The following is a 19,540-nucleotide window of genomic DNA, read 5'->3' on the forward strand; positions in this document are numbered from 1 at the left end:
TTGAGTATTTACCGAGTGCAGAGCACCGTATTAAGTGCTTGGGAGAGTACATCATAACAGTTGATAGACATGCTCCCTGCCCACAGGGACACAGGCTTAGAGTCTAGGGGAGGAGACAGGCTTTAATATAAATAAAGCAATTACAGATATGTACATAAGTGCTATGGGGCTGAGGGATGGGAGAATAAACAGAACAAAATCCAAATGCAAGGGTGATGCAGAAGTTTCTATTTGGTGCTTTTACTGCCGAAGGAAACAGTGTGGCTCAGTGGAAAGAGCACAGGCTTTGGAGTCAGAGGTCATGGGTTCAAATCCCTGCTCCGCCAGTTGTCAGCTGTGTGACTTTGGGCAAGTCACTTACCTTCTCTGGGCCTCGGTTCCCTCATCTGTAAAATGGGGATGAAGACCGTGAGCCCCCCCATGGGGCAACCTGATCACCCTGTAACCTCCCCAGCGTTTAGAACAGTGCTTGGCACATAGTAAGTGCTTAATAAATGCCATCATTATTATTAGTGATTTTTATTTGCTCCCACAATACCCCTGAGAGGTAGGGTTCAGCTATTATTATCCCCATTGTATAGACGGGGGGACTGAGGCACAGGGAGGTTGCACTGTAGACAGATGGCAGAGGAGGGAGTAGAACCCGGGACCTCCAACTTTCAGGGCTGCATCTTTCCCACTACGCCACACTGTCTCCCCAGTGCCTTCAACTCAGCTTCTCTGACTCATAATGCAAAATACTATGGGTGGACCAGTGCTCTTTTTGCTGACTGAGACCTGAATATCTTTTTTTGGTATCTGTTAAATGCTTTTGGACCAGTGCTCTTTTTGCTGAGACTTGAGTATTTTTTTTTGGTATCTGTTAAATGCTTTCTATGTGCCAGGCACTGTATTGAGCAGTGGAATAGACACAAGTTAATGAGGTTGGACACAGTCCATGCCTCAGGTGAGACTCAGTCTTAATCCCCATTTTACAGATGAGGTAAATGAGGAGCAGGCAAGTGAAGTGACTTGCCCAAGGTCACATAGCAGACAAGTGGGAGAGTCAGCATTAGAATCCAGGTCCTCCGATTGCCAGGCCTGTGGTCCAGCCACTAGACTAAGCTGCCTCTTAACCCAAGTCAGGTGAGGTTAGGGTTATTATGGGGAGGAAATGTGTCTACTAATTCTGTTGCATTATACTAAGCGATTAGTACAGTGCTCTGTACACAGTGAGCACTCAATAAATACTATTGATTGACTGAAGTAGGAAATATCTGTGGGCTTTTTTCAGTCTGACATTAAGATGGCCCCAGGCAGACGCAAGAGATGAATGAGGGCAGGAATCGTGTCAACTAACCCTATTGCACTTTCCCAATCATGTAGTACAGTGCTCTGCACAGAAGAGCATCCAATAAATACTATCAGCGATTGATTGCAAATTGCCCATTAACAACTATGACAAATAGGCTAAAGGAGAGAAATTTAAGTAGGCAACCCCAGCAACTATTAATTATCAAGGGAAAGTAGAAAAGAGATTTGTTTGATTGTAGTAGTAGTCTGTAGTAGGTTCTAATCCTGGCTCTGCCACTTGCCTACTGTGTGACCTTGGGCAAGTCACTTCACTTCTCCTTGCCTCAGCTACCTCATCTGTAGGATGGAGATTGAGACTAGGAGTCCTATGTGGGACAGGGACTGTTTCCAACCCAATTAGCTTGTATCTACCCCAGTGCGTAGAACAGTGTCTGACACATAAGGAAGTGTCTAACAAATACCACAATCATTATTTTTAGTAGTAGTATAGTAATGGCACTTATAGAGCACCCACTTGGTGCTTGGAAAGAACAGAACAATGAAGCGACACTTTTCCTACCCACAAGGACCTTACTTTCCAAATGGGGGAGTCAAACATAAAAACATTTACAACTACAGTGGTCAAAATGAATATTGAACAGGTATGTACATGAGTGCTGAAGAGGGATTAAATAAATTCAAAAGGGCTGGAGGGGATTGAGGGGATGACACGGCTCAAATTCTGGGAAACGAATTCAGGGCAACGTATTGCGGGGGTGGAATTTTAGGAGGGATTTGAATGTGGGGAGAGCTGTGTGTGTGTCTGTCTTGTGTGGAGAGGGTGAGACTTCCAAGCTGGGAGAGGAGTGTGAGGGAGGGGATGAAGCACGGAGAGTTAGGCTGCTAGGGAATAGAAGGTGAAAGGAGCTTATCTGTATTCATTCATTCATTCAATTGTATTTATGGAGTGCTTACTTTGTGCAGAGCGCTTGGGAGAGTACAACAACAAACAGACACATTCCCTCCCACAACGAGCTTACAGTCTAGAGGGGGAGACAGACAATTAATAGACATAACTAAATGACAGATATATACGTGGAGATACGGAACAAGTGATGATCCATGCAGCAGTGGGGAGAGGTTGGAGGCTGATTGCCTCATGTTGGATGACCTTTAAAGGGTGAAAGTTCGTGCTGATTCCACAGTTATCTGTTCAGTTAACTCTTCAGGAAATCCAAACTGGAAACACAAATCCCTTGAAAAACTACAGATCTCCATTACATAAGGGGTGCTATTTGACTGTGAACACCAGGAACTAAATTTCAAAGGCATGATAGGATGATTTGTTGAACAAGTTCAGAATCTAGCAGGGGTTGGGGTTTGGGGGAGAGAATTGATATGACCCCAGATATTAAAATCCAGCTCTGCTAAAACTGCCTTGGAATTGCTGAAACTAAATTAGGTGTATCTTTGGATCTTCGATGATTTTCTAATGCTATATCCTAGATAGTATTAGTGAGTAATCCCTTAACTTTGGAGATTCAGTTGGGAATCTTAGGCCTTCCTAAGCATTTAAGGGTTTGAAAGCTCATGGTTCTTAAGTTAACCAACTTCAATTTTCAACTCCATTACTGGGGTTTGATGGAGTTGAAATCTTCACAGTTTCTCAGGGGAAACTGTGGGACTCAGATTTTTTCTCTTAATTTTTTTTTTAAAGCTAAACTTTTCAGAGCTTAAAAACATTTGGACTTGTTTCTAGTTTGCAGTGAAAGTCTGGGTGGGTCCTTGTTCAGATAAATCTAAACGAGTTTGCCTATCCCCTGAAACAACAAAAGGCAAAGGATCGGTGATAGATGACTCATGAAATGGAGGAGTTCTGCTTAACTTTCTAAATGCTAAAATTAACTCAGCCCCCAAAAGGAAAGATGCCTTACACTCTGAAAGACAGAGTACAAATTAATTGTCTAGATTACTAAAGCTCTAAATATGCGCCTAAATAAACAGTACTTGATTCTTGGTGGTATTACGGCAGACTGCCTCTTCCTCCAAACTCTAGCAGCCTAAGTGTTTTTAAATCATTTCAAATTCCGTATTTGAGTGCCGACTATGTGAGTGCCGACTATGTGCAGAGCACTGTAGTGGATGCTAGAAACATATGAAAGATATAAAAAAAGTGAGTAAACAGCGTGGCATAGTGGCTAGAGCTCGGGCCTGGGAATCAGAAGGTCATGGGTTCTGATCCCAGCTCTGCCGCTTGTCTGCTGTGTGACCTCAGGCAAGTCACTTCACTTCTCTGGGCCTCAGTTACTTCATCTGTAAAATGGGGATTGAGACTGTGAGCCCCACCTGGGACAGGGACTGTGTCCAACCTGATTGGCTTATATCCACCCCAGCGCTTGGTACAGTGCCTGACACTTAGTAAGGGCTTAACAAATACCATCATAATGATTAATAAGGCAAATCTCCTAATCTTTAAAAGAAGCCACCTTGAATAATCTGCCAAACCATAGAGCATAGGTTTAGGAGCCAGATGGTCATGGGTTCTAATCCCAGCTCTGCCACTTGCCTGCTGTGTGGCCTTGGGCAAGTCCCTTAACTTCTCTGTGCCTCAATTACTTCATCTGTAAAATGGGGATTGAGACTGTGAGCCCCATGTGGGACAGGGACTCGATCTGCTTGTAGCCACCCCAGTGCTTAGTACAGTGCCTGGCATATAGTAAGCGCTTAACAAACACCATCATTATTCTTATTATTATCCCTTCTACCGCACTACCGCTTCAGGAAGTAAAACTAATTTTTTTTTAAGGACTACAAGGTCAGTCCATACTTTAGGTCCCTCTTCTGGTCTTCTATCTTCAGGATTTTTCATTGATTTATGGGTCATCAGTGGTAACCTAGATACAAGGAAATGGAGAGACAAACTCTGGGGAAACTGAACGACCAAAGAAGAGAAAATTGACTTGGGGAGATACTACAATTTCATAATTGCCATTGCTCTTCCTATTCTGTTGATGTTCTGCCTGGTTGAATTTGTCCAGTGAATTTAACCCTTCCCTCAGAGGCTAACACACAGCAGGAACTGGCACACAGTAAGTGCTCAATAAATACGACTGAATGAATGAACTGAAACAGCATCGGGGTAAAGTATGAAGCTCATTCTAAGGCATTCGGTGCTGAAAGTAAAACAACACTTTTAATCTTAAAGCAGGTGGCCCCTGCCATCCCCACTGCTCCAGAGGCAAGTGGGATTTTGTGGGGGAGATATAGAAAGCGGGGAACAGTCTCAGGGTCTCGAGGCAGAGTGAAATAGGAGAGGCAGGGCTGCAGTTTCTGGAGAGCTAAAGAGACAGCAGATGGGGAAGGGCGGTCACCCATCACGCACCCTCACCCCAGAACTCCCGTCCCAGATTTTTCTCCCCTACCAGAGCCATATTCTGACTGGTTCCAGGTGACTTCCAAACCTTAGAAATGAAGAGGGCAAGTGAGGGCAGGTAAGGAGAAAAAAAAGTATAGACATTGATGGAAGAAAACAAAGAAAACCATCATCTCCTAGAACCGGATCACACATGCAACTTCCTGCAGGAAGTCTCAATCTTTGATTGAATGTAACCAAAGAAAGGCCAATGCTCACTGAAAAAAATCCAAAAGGACCAAGGCGAAGAAAACCCGGGAGGGACTGGTTACAGATCAAGAGAAATTTCTACAGTTCACAAAGCACAAACCTTTTGATGTTCTCTGATCCTCAGACCTTTCACTGAAAACACTAGCTTCAAAGAGGGAAAAAAAAATCCTTGTGGGTCCTTCCTACCCAAGAAAGTGTTTAAAACCATCGAACCCTAAAAGGGTGGGCCTGCTTGCCCATCTGGTCATCCATAAACATTTATTGAGGGCCCAAGAGTGCATTGCATGTGGTCTTTCCCCTCAAAGAGCTTTATAATAAGAAACAGCAGGAACTGGCAAAACAGCAATGGGGTAAAATATGAAGCTCATTCTAAGGCATTCGGTGCTGAAAATAAAAAAAACACTTTCAATTTAAAATCTTAATCTTAATTTATCTTAATTAATTAATTAATCTTAATTTTAATCTTATAGCAGGTGGCCCTAAAGGCCCTTCCCTTTATAAGAGCTCTTTCTAGACTGTGAGCCCGCTGTTGGGTAGGGACCATCTCTATATGTTGCCAACTTGTACTTCCCAAGCGCTTAGTACAGTGCTCTGCACACAGTAAGCGCTCAATAAATGCGATTGAATGAATGAATATAAACTATCTCAACTGAGAGATTTTCCTGGCTACGTCAGCTGAGCAAGTGAAAGATTAGGCTAAAGAGAGCCTAAAACCAGAGAAACATAGAAAGGTAACTAGGTGCTAGTCTTCCTCCATCACCGAAGAGCCCAAAGTCTGCTTTCCACAAACCACATCAGGGCTTCCTCTCCTTTACAGGGTTCATTCATTCATTCAGTCGTCTTCATTGAGCACTTACTGTGTGCAGAGCACTGTACTAAGTGCTTGGAAAGTACAATACAGCAATAAAGAGAGACAATCCCTGCCCACAACAGGTTCACAGTCTAGGGAGGGGGAGACAGATGTTAATACAAGTATACAGGCATCAATGTATATAAATAGAATTACAGGTATATATATATATATATATATATATATATATATATATATATATATATATATATATATATATATATATATAATATGGCATTTATTAAGCACTTACTATGTGCAAAGCACTGCTCTAAGCGCTGGGACGATACAAGGTGATCAGGTTGTCCCGCGTGGGGTTCACAGTCTTCATCCCCATTTTACAGATGAGGTAACTGAGGCCCAGAGAAGTTAAGTGACTTGCCCAAAGTCACACAGCTGACATGTGGTGGAGCTGGGATTTGAACCCATGACTTCTGGCTCCAAAGCCCGTGCTCTTTTCCACTGAGCCACCCTACTTCTTATATACATATACACATAAGTGCTGTGAGGTGAGGAGAGGGGTCTCCAAATCCCTCAGCTCCTCCCGACACCAGGACCAACCAGGCTGGGGTGGCTTCCCATAGGGTGTCCTCCTGAAGACCCCTCCAGCCTCGACACTGTCCAATTCCCCCTCAACTAACCCCCCTCCCCTTACTCTCCATTTCCAGACTCTGCCCCCCTGGTTGTCCCCGCAATGCGGCCCAGCCTGGTGTGATTATGTTTGGCAGTTCGGACGGGGGACTGATTATCTCGTCTCTATCCCAGTGCTTAGTACGGTGTCTGGCACTTTGTAAGTGGTTAATAAATGCTCCAGTTATTATTCTCTGCCCTTTGTGTGGGATTGCAGGCTGTGGGGAGGTAAACCATACATTTTGCCTCAGGTAACACAAATGGTAGATCTGACTGTGTTACAGTAGAGAGTGTCTCTGAACAGGCTTTTTTCCTCTGTTCTGACACATCTCTTGTCCCCGCTGCAGGTCTCAGAGGAAGTTAGGAACAAGCTGAGGCAAGGCCTGCAGGGAGGAAACTTGGACAGCATTTGTGGCTCTCCAGCTCTTTAACACATTCAGTCCTGCTGTCACATATGGCGGCCCAGACTCCTTGGGTAACAACAGTAATAAGAAAAATAATAATTACGGTATTTGTTAAGCGCTTACCATGTGCCGGGCACTGTACTAAGTGCTGGGGTGGATACAACAAATCAGGTTGGGCACAGCCCCTGTCTCACGTGGGGCTCACAGTCTCAATCCCCATTTTACAGATGAGAGAACTGAGGTACAGAGAAGTAAAGTGACTTGCCCAAGATCACACAACAGACAAGTGGCAGAGCCGGGATTAGAACCTCTGACCTTCTGACTCCTAGGCCGGTGCTCTATTCATTACAGCATGGTGCTTCTCAATTTTAACGGTGCCATTTGTTAAGCGCTTACTATGTGTCGAGCACTGTACAAAGCACTGAGGTAGAAAGAAGACAATCAAGTTGGTCATAGGGCTCAGATACTAAGGGGGAGGGAGAACAGGCATTTAATTTCCATTCTGCAGCTGAGGAAACTGAGGCATAGAGAAATTATGTGACTTGTCCAAGATCCTGTGTTAGGCAATTGGAAGAGCTAAGATTAGAATCCAGATCCTCTGACTCCCAAGTCAGTACTTTTTCCACTAGGCCATGTCAAACCTCTAACCTCATCCACTGAAATGTCATGACATGAAATTAATACCATTTTCAGTCAATCGCATTTACTGAGCAGTTACTGTGTGTAGAGCACTGTACTAAGCACGGAGCTAGTAGTCATTCTTGATGAATCTGTGGGGCACTACTACAAAATCCTCCCCCGGTATTTCACCTTGAAAATCCGCGAAACCTACCCCTGAGCCCCCCAAAACAATCTTCCATGTGCTTTTTTTTTTAAAAAAAAAGGATAAATTAGAGAGATAGCGGAGCTCAGGAGATTGGTTATAAGAAATCAATTCTCAAAATCTCTGAGCAGAATCCAACCAAATTGGTAGTGACGTAGACCTATTATCACTTAATATTGCTCAATGGGCCCCTGGAAGATGGATTGCTGGGTAGGTGGGGAGGAGTGTCTCAATCATTTCCTAGGAGACATTTCTACGTATCACAAAACAAGAAGTTCTTTAAGGCGAGGGATCGAGCCAGTAATGCCCGGTTTCCTATGGACTCCAGCCAGGAAAAGGAAATAAACAGCCAGATACAGTTCGCATTGGAGACAGATGTCCAGAAAATGTGTCCTGTAAAGTTGCCAAGGTAACGCCAGCTGCTTATGACATCATGGGGAGAGCCTTTGGGGTTGGGAGGGGGGTGGCGCTAGGAGGGGATAAGATAAGGCCGGATTGAGGAAAGACATACTACAGCCTGTTCAAAGGTTTAACACTTTGGGATTTTCATTCACCAAGAGCTGAGGTCAGTGTTGGTTCTCAGACAAATAGTAATAATAAAAAAATTGTGTTGGGGAAGTCTGGGAGGATTAGGGAATGGAAACGGGGCGCCTGAATGAAGAAGGTCAGGGTGCTCCTGATTGAAGATTGTTACCATGTGATGCTGGAGGAAAGGAAGGGGCTGCCTCTGCCCCTGAACTACCAGAAGTAGCTCCTTTCCTGGCCAGGAGCAGGAAAGTGGTCTCCGGTTGACTGAGCTAGCCTGGCTCCACTGCTGTGCCCCCCGCCCCCCAGACCCTTTGGAGGGAGGGGGCTTGGGAGAGTTGGCAGACTCAGTCATTTCCACCTTTCCTGTTCCTGAAGCCCTCTCTCTCCCCAAACATCCTTCAAACGGGACAAGGGGACATAAACAATGACACCAGTAAACAACTGACCAGTGGGGCAGGAGGCCTGAGCTCCAGATGGGCCATGGAAGGTGGTAATCAATCAATCAATGACATTTATTGAGTGCTTACCGTGAGCACCTGTGATCCACCCCTCGGGCTGGTAGCCACAGGTCACCCCCTGGGCCAGGTCAGGCTGGGATTCCCCATCACATATGACTTCCCTCCTGGAAACCCGCAGAACAAACATTTGGCTCCAAACAGCTCAGGGAGGAAACATCCTTCCTCTGCCCCTGTAGGGGCATCCGAGCATCCCCATCAATGGTACTTATTTGGCACAGTGCTAAGCGCTGAACACTGTGCTGAGTGTTTGCGAGAGGACACTACGGCAGAGCTGGTTGACACGTTCCCTGAAAGAGCTGTCGGCCTGCATGTGTCGGTTATTTGTCATACTGTTCTCTCCCAAGCGCTGAGTAAGAAACAGCGTGGCTTAGTGGCAAGAGCCCAGGCTTGGGACTCAGAGGACGTGGGTTCTAATCCTAGTTCTGTCACTTGTCTGCTGTGTGACTTTGGGCATGTCACTTCACTTCTCTGGGCCTCAATTAGGGAATAATTGATGAAGGCATCTGCAACATGAGGAATAAAATTGTGGGGCGCAATTGTGGGGCAACCTGATTACCATGTATCTACCCCCAAGTTTAGAACAGTGCTTGGCACCCTGTATAATATTGGTTCTGACGACTTGACACCCGTCCACATGCTTTGTTTTGTTGTCTGTCTCCCCCTTCTAGACTGTGAGCCCGCTGTTGGGTAGGGACCGTATCTGTATGTTGCCAACTTGTACTTCCCAAGCTCTCAGTCCAGTGCTCTGCACACAGTAAGCACTCAATAAATACGATTGAATGAATGAATATGGACCATCTCTATATGTTGCCAAATTGTTCTTCCCAAGATCTTAGTACAGTGCTCTGCACACAGTAAGCACTCAATAAATACGATTGAATGAACGAATAAGGACCATCTCTATATGTTGCCAACTTGTTCTTCCCAAGATCTTAGTACAGTGCTCTGCACACAGTAAGCGCTCAATAAATACTACTAAATGCATTAATGAATGAATAATAATGATGCTTAGAACAGTGCTTGGCACATAATAAGTGCTTAACAAATATAATAATAATAATGATACAGTGCTACATAGAGAGTCAGGGTTCAGTAGATCTCCCGGACGAGCTGAAAGGTGGCAGAATGCCCTCAACGAGGTCCCACGGGGGCAGAAGGGCGATTAGCAGCCTGGTACCAGTTCCTCCGGGATGAGCCGGGTTTTAGGAATGCGGTAGGAGAAGGGGGAGGTGCTTCGGCGGGATGACGAGCTGGGCAGGATCCGCTCCAAATATGGGCCGGGGCTGGAAACCCTGGAAAGCTGGTCACCCACAGGGCCCGGGGGGCAAGACACACACAGCAGCTGCAGGAGAAGCAGGAGCTGCAGCCCCTGCAGGAGCTCCAGGAGCTGCAGTGGGAGCTGGAGCTGCAGGAATTGCAGGAGCTGCAGTGGGAGCAGGAGCTGCTGCAGCTGGAGGAGATGCACGAATTGCAGCAGGAGGAGGAGCTGCAGCAGCTGCAGCATCAGGAGCTCAGCAGCTACTACCGCTGCAGGAGCTCTAGGAGCAGGAGCTGCAGTGGGAGTAGGAGCTGTTACAACTGCAGGCGATGCAGGAATTGCAGCAGCAGGAGGAGCTCCAGGAGCGGGAGCTGCAGTAGGAGTAGGAGCTGCTGCTGCAGGAGATGTGGGAATTGCAGCAGGAGGAGCTGCAGCTGCTGCAGGAGCTCCAGGAGCAGCAGTAGTAGCAGGAGCTGCAGGAGCAGGAGCTGCCACAGCTGCAGGAGATGCAGGAGGAGGAGCTGCAGCAGGAGGAGCTGCAGCAGCTCCAGGAGCAGGAGCTGCAGCAGCAGGAGTACAACATCAGGAGCACAGCAGCAGGAACTCAGCAGCTGCACTTGCTGCAGGAGCAGGAATTGCTGCAGGAGGAGCAGGAGCTGCAGCAGCTGCAGCATCTCTTTTCGGTGAAGCAGGGGTGGTGGACAACCTCCGGGCCTCTGCACTGAGCTCTGTCAGCGAGGTGGGGGCTTGCCCTTCCCAACCCAAACAGACGCCCCCCAGGAAGAAATCATGCATTTCACTGCCGCAAACACCTCCAAGAAGGCCTGGAAGGCCGGGGCCATCTTGCAGCCTCAGCTGGGCATACCCCCCTCTGATATTATTCCACATCCAGCCTTCTGGGATCATCCATAGTCGTCTTTATTGAGTGCTATGTGCAGAACACTGTACTAGGTGCTATTTTAAAAATAGAATTTTTAAGCACTTAATGTGCCACGCACTGTACGAAGCACTGAGGTTGAAGCTAATCCGGTGGACACAGTCTGTGTCCTAACAGTGCCTTGCACATAGTAAGCACTTAAAAAATACCATTATTATTATTATTACTTGGGGCTCACAGATCGATCTCCATTTTACAGATGAGGTGACTGAGGCACAGAGAAGTGAAGTGATTTGCCCAGGGTCACACAGCAGAAAGCACACAAGCGCTTTTTAAAAAAAAAATCATATTTGTTAAGTGCTTACTATGTGCCACACACTGTACTAAGCTCTGGGGTTGAAGCTAATCAGGTTGGACACAGTCTGGGTCCACAGTGGGTCTCACAGATCGATCCCCATTTTACAGATGAGGTGACAGGCACAGAGAAGTGAAGTGACTTGCCTAAGGTCACACAGCAGACAAGTAACTACTGAATTGTCTTTTCCAGGCACTTAGTACAGTGCTCTGCATACAGTAAGCGCTCAATGAATACGATTGAATGAATGAATGAAAGTAACGGAGCCTGGATTGGGAGAGTACAATACAACAGAGTTGGCAGATACGTTCCTGGCCCACGATGAGGATGTTTCTGACGGAACCCTCTGCTAGTATCTAGGTCAGACTCGGGGTTTCCTTCTGGTGCAGCCGGAAAGGGACGGGGCCACCCCAAGTGGATTTTGGCCACCAGGACCCAGATCTTTTCCTTAGGGGTTTAGAGCAGTACCAACTCAAAATTGGGTGGTGTGAAATGGGAGAGGCAGGCAGGCTTAGGTCAAAAATAGGTATATGCAGACTTGAATTCAAGGTTTGAGATCTTGGTATGAACTCATTCCGATCAGCCTCAGTGGCCCCCATCTTCCTGTCGCCTCTCTGGCACGTTTCTGCCAACGGGCCGGGCGTGTAGTGTCCCGGTAGTCTAGTCCAAAGTCAGGAGAGCCACAAGACAATAATGAGCCCTTGTCTGTGGCTCCAGCCCAAGGAAACAAGGCTGCCTGTTATTCCTGCAATGGCACCGTACGCAAAAGAAGAAAAAGAAGGAAAGAAAGGGGCAGAGTTAACACCCAAAGCAACACTTACCCATAAACATTTGCACATTTTCCCCCACAGTCCGTCAACATGAAATGGTCTTCTCTAACTCTCAACGGTGGGAATGAGGAGGAGACCGGACGTCTGGGGTTTCTGGACCATCTTTCAGGCAGGACACGTTCAGCTGCCGTTAGCTCTCCTCAGTGCGAAACCTTTGTAGGCAGCAGCAGACACAGGACACACTGTATGGAAATGTCCGGCACACAGGTTAATGGGAGTCCTCCCCCAAACTCTTCCACCCCATCATCTCTCACTCCCGTCTGCCCCTTCGCCCTCTCTCCGTTCCCCCCTCCACTAGCTATCCTTTCCGACTTTTCCCAGGCCACTAGCTGGAGTTGGTTCATTGTCCTCCAGGGTTTCCTTGCTGAAGTAAAGAAGCCCACACATTCTGTTAGAAACTGTAATCTGATTTTTTTTTAAAAAAAAAGAATCTGCGGAATGGAACTTGTTTCAAGGCAGATGCATGGCAGACTGGACTGCTTTGCTTTCTTTCAGTAAATGAACAAGCTGTATAAGGCCAGTTGGATTGTCCTCTGTAATTTTATTTTAAATCATGATAGACAGATTGCGTGAAAAACAAGGAATTCCAAAGAATTTCCTGCCCTGGGAGCAGAAGTTAAGTCTATATTTAACAACATTCGAAGCTGTCAAGAATGCTTTGTGGTTGGATAACAGAGGCAGAAAAATGTTAAAAATTCAGGCTACTGCTATACCAAATATGGAAATATTGTTACGTCTGGTGTCTGATTCACCATCTGGAAATACTTACGGCCATGAAGTCAAATAGAAAAGACGCCACAACAGAAGCTAGGCGCTCTTCTCCCCACTCTCAATTTTCTCCAACTCCAACCCGAACCTCCCCCCGCCCCATCCCTCACTTTCTCCAATACGCCCTCCTCTGAAATGCCTAGGAAATATTAAAGAAATCCTCATGCTGGAGATGAACATTTTGTCCACACCATAATAAGCAGAGCCAAATCAGAGAGGGTGAGAACCCGGGCCCTCACCTTCAGATAATCTGAGTAAAACTAGATGCATCTGATGCATTGAATGTATTCCCTGTTCCAGTCATTCCAGGAACACGTGACGACCCTGGGGGTTTGGGGGGGGGGGGGGAACAGTACATGGAAAAGGGATCATTTTTGTAGGAAACTCAAATAATCATCACCTTAATTGATCACCTCTGAGGAATGGAAAGTGTTGGGTTTATTTCAATAGCTTATCATTGTCTGCTCTAGCGAGGTTCAGGAAGAGTTCGATATTTCATAGAAACTAAAGCTTTCAATGCCCTCTGGAGCTGCTCTGCTATACTGGATGACATTTTTCTAAGCAGAAGTCCCTTAATATGAAAAAAAGATTACCTGTTCTTCATTAACATTCCAGATGAAGGTAGTTGGCTCAATTAGCCAAGCATGAACCAGATGGGTGACATATTTTCACTGAAACTATGTAGTTGATAACTGAAATCTGGGGAAATAACCATTATTTTCACTTCAGAGACTGATAATGCATTTCTCAAGGTGTCTTTTCAGGCTGGAGTATGTCTGTGACTGGGCTGTCAATATTTTCAATATTTTAAACTTTTGCGCTTAATACAGTGCTCTGCACACAGTAAACAATAACTATGATGGCTGGTTGATTTTCTTTAATCCAAAATGATTACATAGTGGCAGTCCAATTAAAATCAATTTTATTTCCCAACACCGCCTTTAAAAGATAGGTTCAGTCAAGGGTTGGAGGAATTCCCTTACAGGAGGGAGTTCCAAAATGTTCCTGGAGCAATGGGTTAAACATCCTGTGGAAACTTCAGCTTTACAGAAAAAGCCTTTCGTGTGGGGGTTGGTGGAGTTTTCCCAGGGAGGTGTGGCCTAGTGGATATAGCATGATCCTGGGAGTCAAAAGGACCTGGATTCTAATTCTGGCTCTCCCACTTGTCTGTTCTTGGGCACACGTGGGGCAGGGACCGTGTCTGACTCAATTTGCATGTATCCACCCCAGCACTTAGTAGTAATAATAATAATGGCATTTGTTAAGTGCATACTGTGTGCCAGGCACTGTTCTAGGTGCTGGGGTAGATATGGGGCAATCAGGGTGACTCACGTAGGGCTCCCAGGCTTCATCCCCATTTTACAGATGAGGGGACTGAGGCCTGGAGAAGTTAAGTGATTTGCCCAAAGTCACACAGCTGAGAAGTGGCAGAATGGGATTAGAACCCACAACCTCTGACTCCCAAACCCGAGCTTTTTCCACTAAGCCACGCTGCTTCTGCCTGGCACATAGTAAGTGCTTAACAAATACCACCATCATTATCATTATTATTACAATACCTGGAGTGCTCAAAGCCAAAGCTATGAACCAGGTCATAACCTCCGATGCAGGCTAGCTGCTTATCACCTGAAACACGGGTGTCTAGGAAAGGCTAAAGGGGGTTATCCCATTGACTGCATTCTTAGGGAAGTGGGTGGGGGAGAACCCCAGCTTCCCAGATAAACATTCTGGGTTTCCTTTAGGGCTCCCAACCCAAACACTGAGCTGGAATAAAAGTGGAAGCCTCCTAAAACAAGCAAACAACAACAACAAAAGGAAAAAAAAACCCACAAAACTTTGGCCTGGGCGCTTGCCAAATCAGAGGGAACAGCTTCATTTTTTGCTCTCATTCATAAATGCCACAGAGGGGATCCGCTTTCAATACACATCCTTCGCCTTAACTAAGCCCTTCGCATCCCAACTTTTGGGCTGGATGGGAACGGGACATCCCCGGAGCCTCAGCGGAGTGCCAAGGGTCAGACAGATCCTTATTCTTCCCTCCCCCCATGACCTTCCTTCTCTAGGCAGTGTCCAACCTGATTAACCTGGATCCACCACCCCAGAGCTTATAACAGTGCTTGGCACATATTAAGTGCTTAACAAGCACCAAGGGCTCCTACACTCCAACTTTCCCCATCAACTCCACCTTTCTGTGCTTCCCTGGGGTTTTTGGCTCCGGTCTGCTAAAATCACAATCACAAACAACACTGCATTTGTCTCTCCTTGGTGGGCCTTAGTAATAATAGCATTTATTAAGTGCTTGATATGTGCAAAGCATTCCCACTTCCTCCTTTCCATTATTATTATTATTTTTTGGTAAGGGGGGGGGAGAGTACCTCCATCCCCCAGGTTCCTCAGCCTTCCCATTTCCACTCCCACTTCTCCCTCCTTTCTATTATTATTATTATTATTTTGGGGGGGGCTGATAGGGAGTACTTCTGCCCCCCAATTCCTCCTTCCTGGTCAGACTTCTCACTTCCACTCCCACTTCACCCTCCTTTCTATTATTATTATTATTTTTGGGGGGGTGGGGGGTGGGAAGTACCTCCACCCCCCAGGTTCCCCCTCCCTGGTCATACATCCCACTTCTACTCCCTCCTTTCTATTATTATTTTTTTGGGGGTGGGTGGGGGATGGGGAGAACTTCTGCCCCCCACCCCCATAATTCCCCCTCCCTGGTCAGCCTTCCCATTTCCACTCCTACTCCCTCCTTTGTATTATTATTATCTTGGGGGGTGGGGAGTGGGATGGGGTGGGGAGTACCATCACCCCCCAGATTCCCCCTCCCTGGTCAGACTTCCCACTTCTTCTTCTCCCTCCTTTCTATTATTATTTTTTTTGGGGGGGTGGGTAGGGGATGGACAGAACTTTTGCCCCCCAATTCCCCCTCCCTTGTGAGTCTTCCCACTTCCACTTCTCCCTCCTATCTATTATTACTATTTTTAGGGGGGTGGGTAGGGGACGGACAGAACTTCTGCGCCCCCAATTCCCCCTCCCTGGTGAGTCTTCCCACTTCCACTCCCACTTTTCCCTCCTTTCTATTATTATTATTATTGGGGGGGTGCGTGGAGGATGGGGAGAACTTCTGCTCCCCAATTCCCCCTCCCTGTTGGGCCTTCCTACTTCCACCCCCACTTCTCCCTCCTTTCTATTATCATTATTTTCTTTGGGGGGGCTGGGGAGTACCTTCACCCCCCCACCCCCTAGGTTCCCCTTTCCTGATCTGCTTTCCCACTTCCACTCTCACTTGTCCCTCCTTTCTATCATTATTATAATATTTTTTTGGGGGGGGGTACCCCCGCCCCTTCCTAGGTCCCCCCCATCGGAGCGGTTATTTCAAGTGGAAAAAACGGACTGTTTTCTTGATAGGTCTGGGACAAAAAAAAAAAAAAAGGTGCAATGGAGTCAGGGGAGGTACTTGGACGAAGCCCGCGCCAAAGAAACATTCCTGGGATGTTTGAGAATTCTGGAAGGCTCAGACAATCCCACGTCACTGCAGCCGCAACACGCGCCCGGGTTGGGTATAAAGAGCCCCGGGCCCGGGCTCCTCTGCAGTCGCCCAGAGGAACCCCCGAGGAGAACATCCCCCTAACCCCCACCAGCACCCGAAAACTGCTGCTGAAAAAGGCGGACAGCAGCAGCAGCAGCTCCCTCTCCACCCTTCTTCCCCGCAAAGAGGAGGAAAAGTCGCTCCCGCTCCAGGATTTTGGACCCTTCATCCCTTTGCACCCCAGGAAGACCCGGGACCTGAAAGTTGCGGCTTGAAGAGTCGCCTCTCGAAACTCCCCAAGTGTTTTCCATATCGAGACAACCATGCGGTCCCTGCTAGCCGGCTCGGTCGCCTTGGCTGTTACCCTCCTCCATGCAGCTCGGTTGGTAAGTTTCTGGGGGGGTTGTCTTTTTGTTTTTCCATTACTATCCCTTCCTCCCCTTGAGCCCAGCCTCCCTCCCTAGCTCCAAACTTAGGCAGCTCAGCTGGTTTGTAGGGGGTTGTCTTTTTTTTTCCCTGTTACTATCCCTTCCTTCCCTTGACCCCAGCCTCCTTCCCTAGCTCCAAACTTATGCAGCTCAGCTGGTTTGTAGGGGGTTGTCTTTTTTTTCCCTGTTACTATCCCTTCCTTCCCTTGACCCCAGTCTCCCTCCCTAGCTCCAAACTTATGCAGCTCAGCTGGTTTGTAGGGGGTTGCCTTTTTTTTTTTCTGTTACTATCCCTTCCTTCCCTTGACCCAGCCTCCCTCCCTAGCTCCAAACATACGAAGCCCAGCTGGTTTTGGGGGGTTGTCTTTTTTTTCCCCCCTACTATCCCTTCCTCCCCTTGACCCCAGGCCCCTCCCTAGCCCCATACTTATGCAGTTTAGCTGGTAAGTTTTTTGGGGTTGTCTTTTTCTTTCCCATTACTGTCCCTTCCTCTCCTTTACCCCAGGCCCTTTCCCAAGCTCCAAACTTACAACCTCCAATAAAACCCACCAGCGTTTGGGGGAGTCTTTCTCAACCACCCAAAGCCCCCCCAGAAAGTGACACAAGGCCCAGCCCCTTGTCCCTGGAGTGTGATGTTCCCAAATGCCTTTTTGTTTTTCCCCACTTTTGGGGAACCCATATGTGGTTCCCAGGTTCTGATGGGCTTGGGATGTGTCCGTTTCCTCCTGCAGGTCCATTCCACCTGCTCAGCCGTCTGCCAGTGTCCTCTGGCGGTTCCCAAGTGTGCCCCGGGCGTCGGTCTGGTCTTGGACGGCTGCGGATGCTGCAAAGTGTGTGCCAAACAACTCAACGAGGACTGCAGCAAAACGCACCCTTGTGATCACACCAAGGGCCTGGAATGCAATTTCGGCGCCAGTTCCGTTGCTCTGAAGGGAATCTGTAGAGGTAAGATCCCTGCTTTCTATTTTGGGGGGGAGGGGGGCCCTTTGGAAAAAGAAGAGTCCCCATAGTCCAGAAGTTTAGTAATTTTGAGTCCATGTACGGTTATGCTTTGTTGTTGGTAGCTTGGCAGAAAGACATATGATTTCAGCGGTCTGGAATGCAATTCAGTATGTCTGGGCTCAACTAAAAGCGCATAAGGAAAAGTGATTCCTGACTAACTTATTGTTCTAGCCTAGAATCTCTAGGGGATTGGAGGGAACTTTACCATAAATTGAATTTAACTGAGCAGAAAATATGTATGAGTTTCGAGCAGAGGTTCTGAATCCCGATTCTCAACTCTTCCTCCCCCCCACCCCCTCTTTTTCTTTTTCCTTTTTTTTGGTGTTCTTTGCAGCTCAATCAGAGGGCAGACCCTGTGAATATAACTCCAGGATCTACCAGAACGGTGAGAGTTTCCAGCCCAACTGCAAACACCAGTGCACATGCATCGACGGAGCTGTGGGTTGCATTCCCCTCTGCCCACAAGAACTATCTCTCCCGAACCTGGGCTGCCCAAATCCTCGGCTGGTCAAAGTTTCCGGACAGTGCTGTGAAGAGTGGGTCTGTGACGATGAGGTTGCCAAAGGGCCGGTGGTGGAGATGGAAGGCTTCATCAACAAGGAGTTTGGACTGGATGTTTCAGAAGTGGAGTTAACGCGAAACAATGAATTGATTGCTATGGTGAAAGGAAGCCCATTGAAGCAGTTACCTGGTAAGTGGGGGCTGAGTTAAGGGAGAGGTCCAGTTTGCACAGTGCCACCCACGGCAGTAGTTTGAAAGCTCTTAGATTTTTTTAACACTTAAAGCCGCTTACTTTTCAGTGCGTATTGGATGATTGGAAACTTATAAGGGGCCTCTTTTTTTTTTTTCTTTTTCTCTTCTCTGTAGTTTTTGGAGCCGAGCCACGCATCATCTACAATCCATCCTTTGATAGCCAGAAATGCATTGTTCAAACAACTTCTTGGTCTCAGTGCTCCAAGACCTGTGGAACTGGTATCTCCACCAGAGTCACCAATGACAACCCCGAATGCCGACTGGTTAAAGAGACAAGGATCTGTGAAGTGCGGCCTTGTGGACAAATGGCTTTTAGCAGCCTCAAGGTAAATGACTTTCTAGAGAAGCTAAAATCAACTTCACTTGGATTTGTTGGGGTGGAGGGGAAGGCGTCCGAGTCCGCTACCAGTCTCTCTTCCCAAATAAATCGCTTCCTTTTCCCCCCCACCTTCCCTCTTTTTCTTACAGAAGGGAAAGAAGTGCAGCAAAACTAAAAAATCCCAAGCCCCCGTGAGGTTTACTTACGCCGGATGCTCAAGCATGAAGAAGTACCGTCCTAAATACTGTGGCTCCTGCGTAGACGGAAGATGCTGTAGCCCCCAGCAGACCAGGACTGTCAAGATCAGATTCCGCTGTGAGGATGGGGAGACGTTCACAAAGAATGTCATGATGATCCAGTCCTGCAGATGCAACTACAACTGCCCGCACGCCAATGAGGCGGTTTTCCCCTTCTACAGGCTGTTCAATGATATTCACAAATTTAGGGACTGAGTTTTCCTTGGGCCAGGTTTGGAGTGGGTGGGAAACCCGGGGAGAGAGTCTGAATTTGCATTACCAAGGCGCAGGGGAGGGGAGGGTGGGTGAAAGAAGTCTATTGTAGAAGTGATGCATTGCTTGTTCCCCAAGCAATCCTGAAGTATTTTGAAACTACACAGTGCGGTGTGTGGATGGACACTAATGCAACCCAGTTTGGAGAATACTTAATGCTTCATAATATTGGAGCAATCTTACTGCTTCATTTTGGAGCCTGGTTTTGTTGATGACATTCTGTTTTCTGTTTGTAAATGATCCGAAGTGAACTCTTTGGGGGTGT

The 19,540-nt window shown here is 47.1% G+C and overlaps 1 protein-coding gene across 1 annotated transcript; it reads left to right on the forward strand.

Moving 5' to 3' along the window:
- Nucleotides 1-16,371: 16,371 nt before the first annotated feature.
- On the forward strand, nt 16,372-19,286 carry CCN1 (cellular communication network factor 1). Its single transcript, XM_038745267.1, has 5 exons — nt 16,372-16,650; nt 17,424-17,637; nt 18,029-18,385; nt 18,562-18,773; nt 18,916-19,286. Exons 1-5 carry the CDS (start codon nt 16,588-16,590, stop codon nt 19,216-19,218), a joined length of 1,149 nt encoding a protein of 382 aa, XP_038601195.1. The 5' UTR covers nt 16,372-16,587; the 3' UTR covers nt 19,219-19,286.
- The last annotated feature ends 254 nt before the right edge of the window (nt 19,287-19,540 follow it).

Source organism: Tachyglossus aculeatus, chromosome 4 (assembly GCF_015852505.1).
Source record: "Tachyglossus aculeatus isolate mTacAcu1 chromosome 4, mTacAcu1.pri, whole genome shotgun sequence".
NCBI lineage: Eukaryota > Metazoa > Chordata > Mammalia > Monotremata > Tachyglossidae > Tachyglossus > Tachyglossus aculeatus.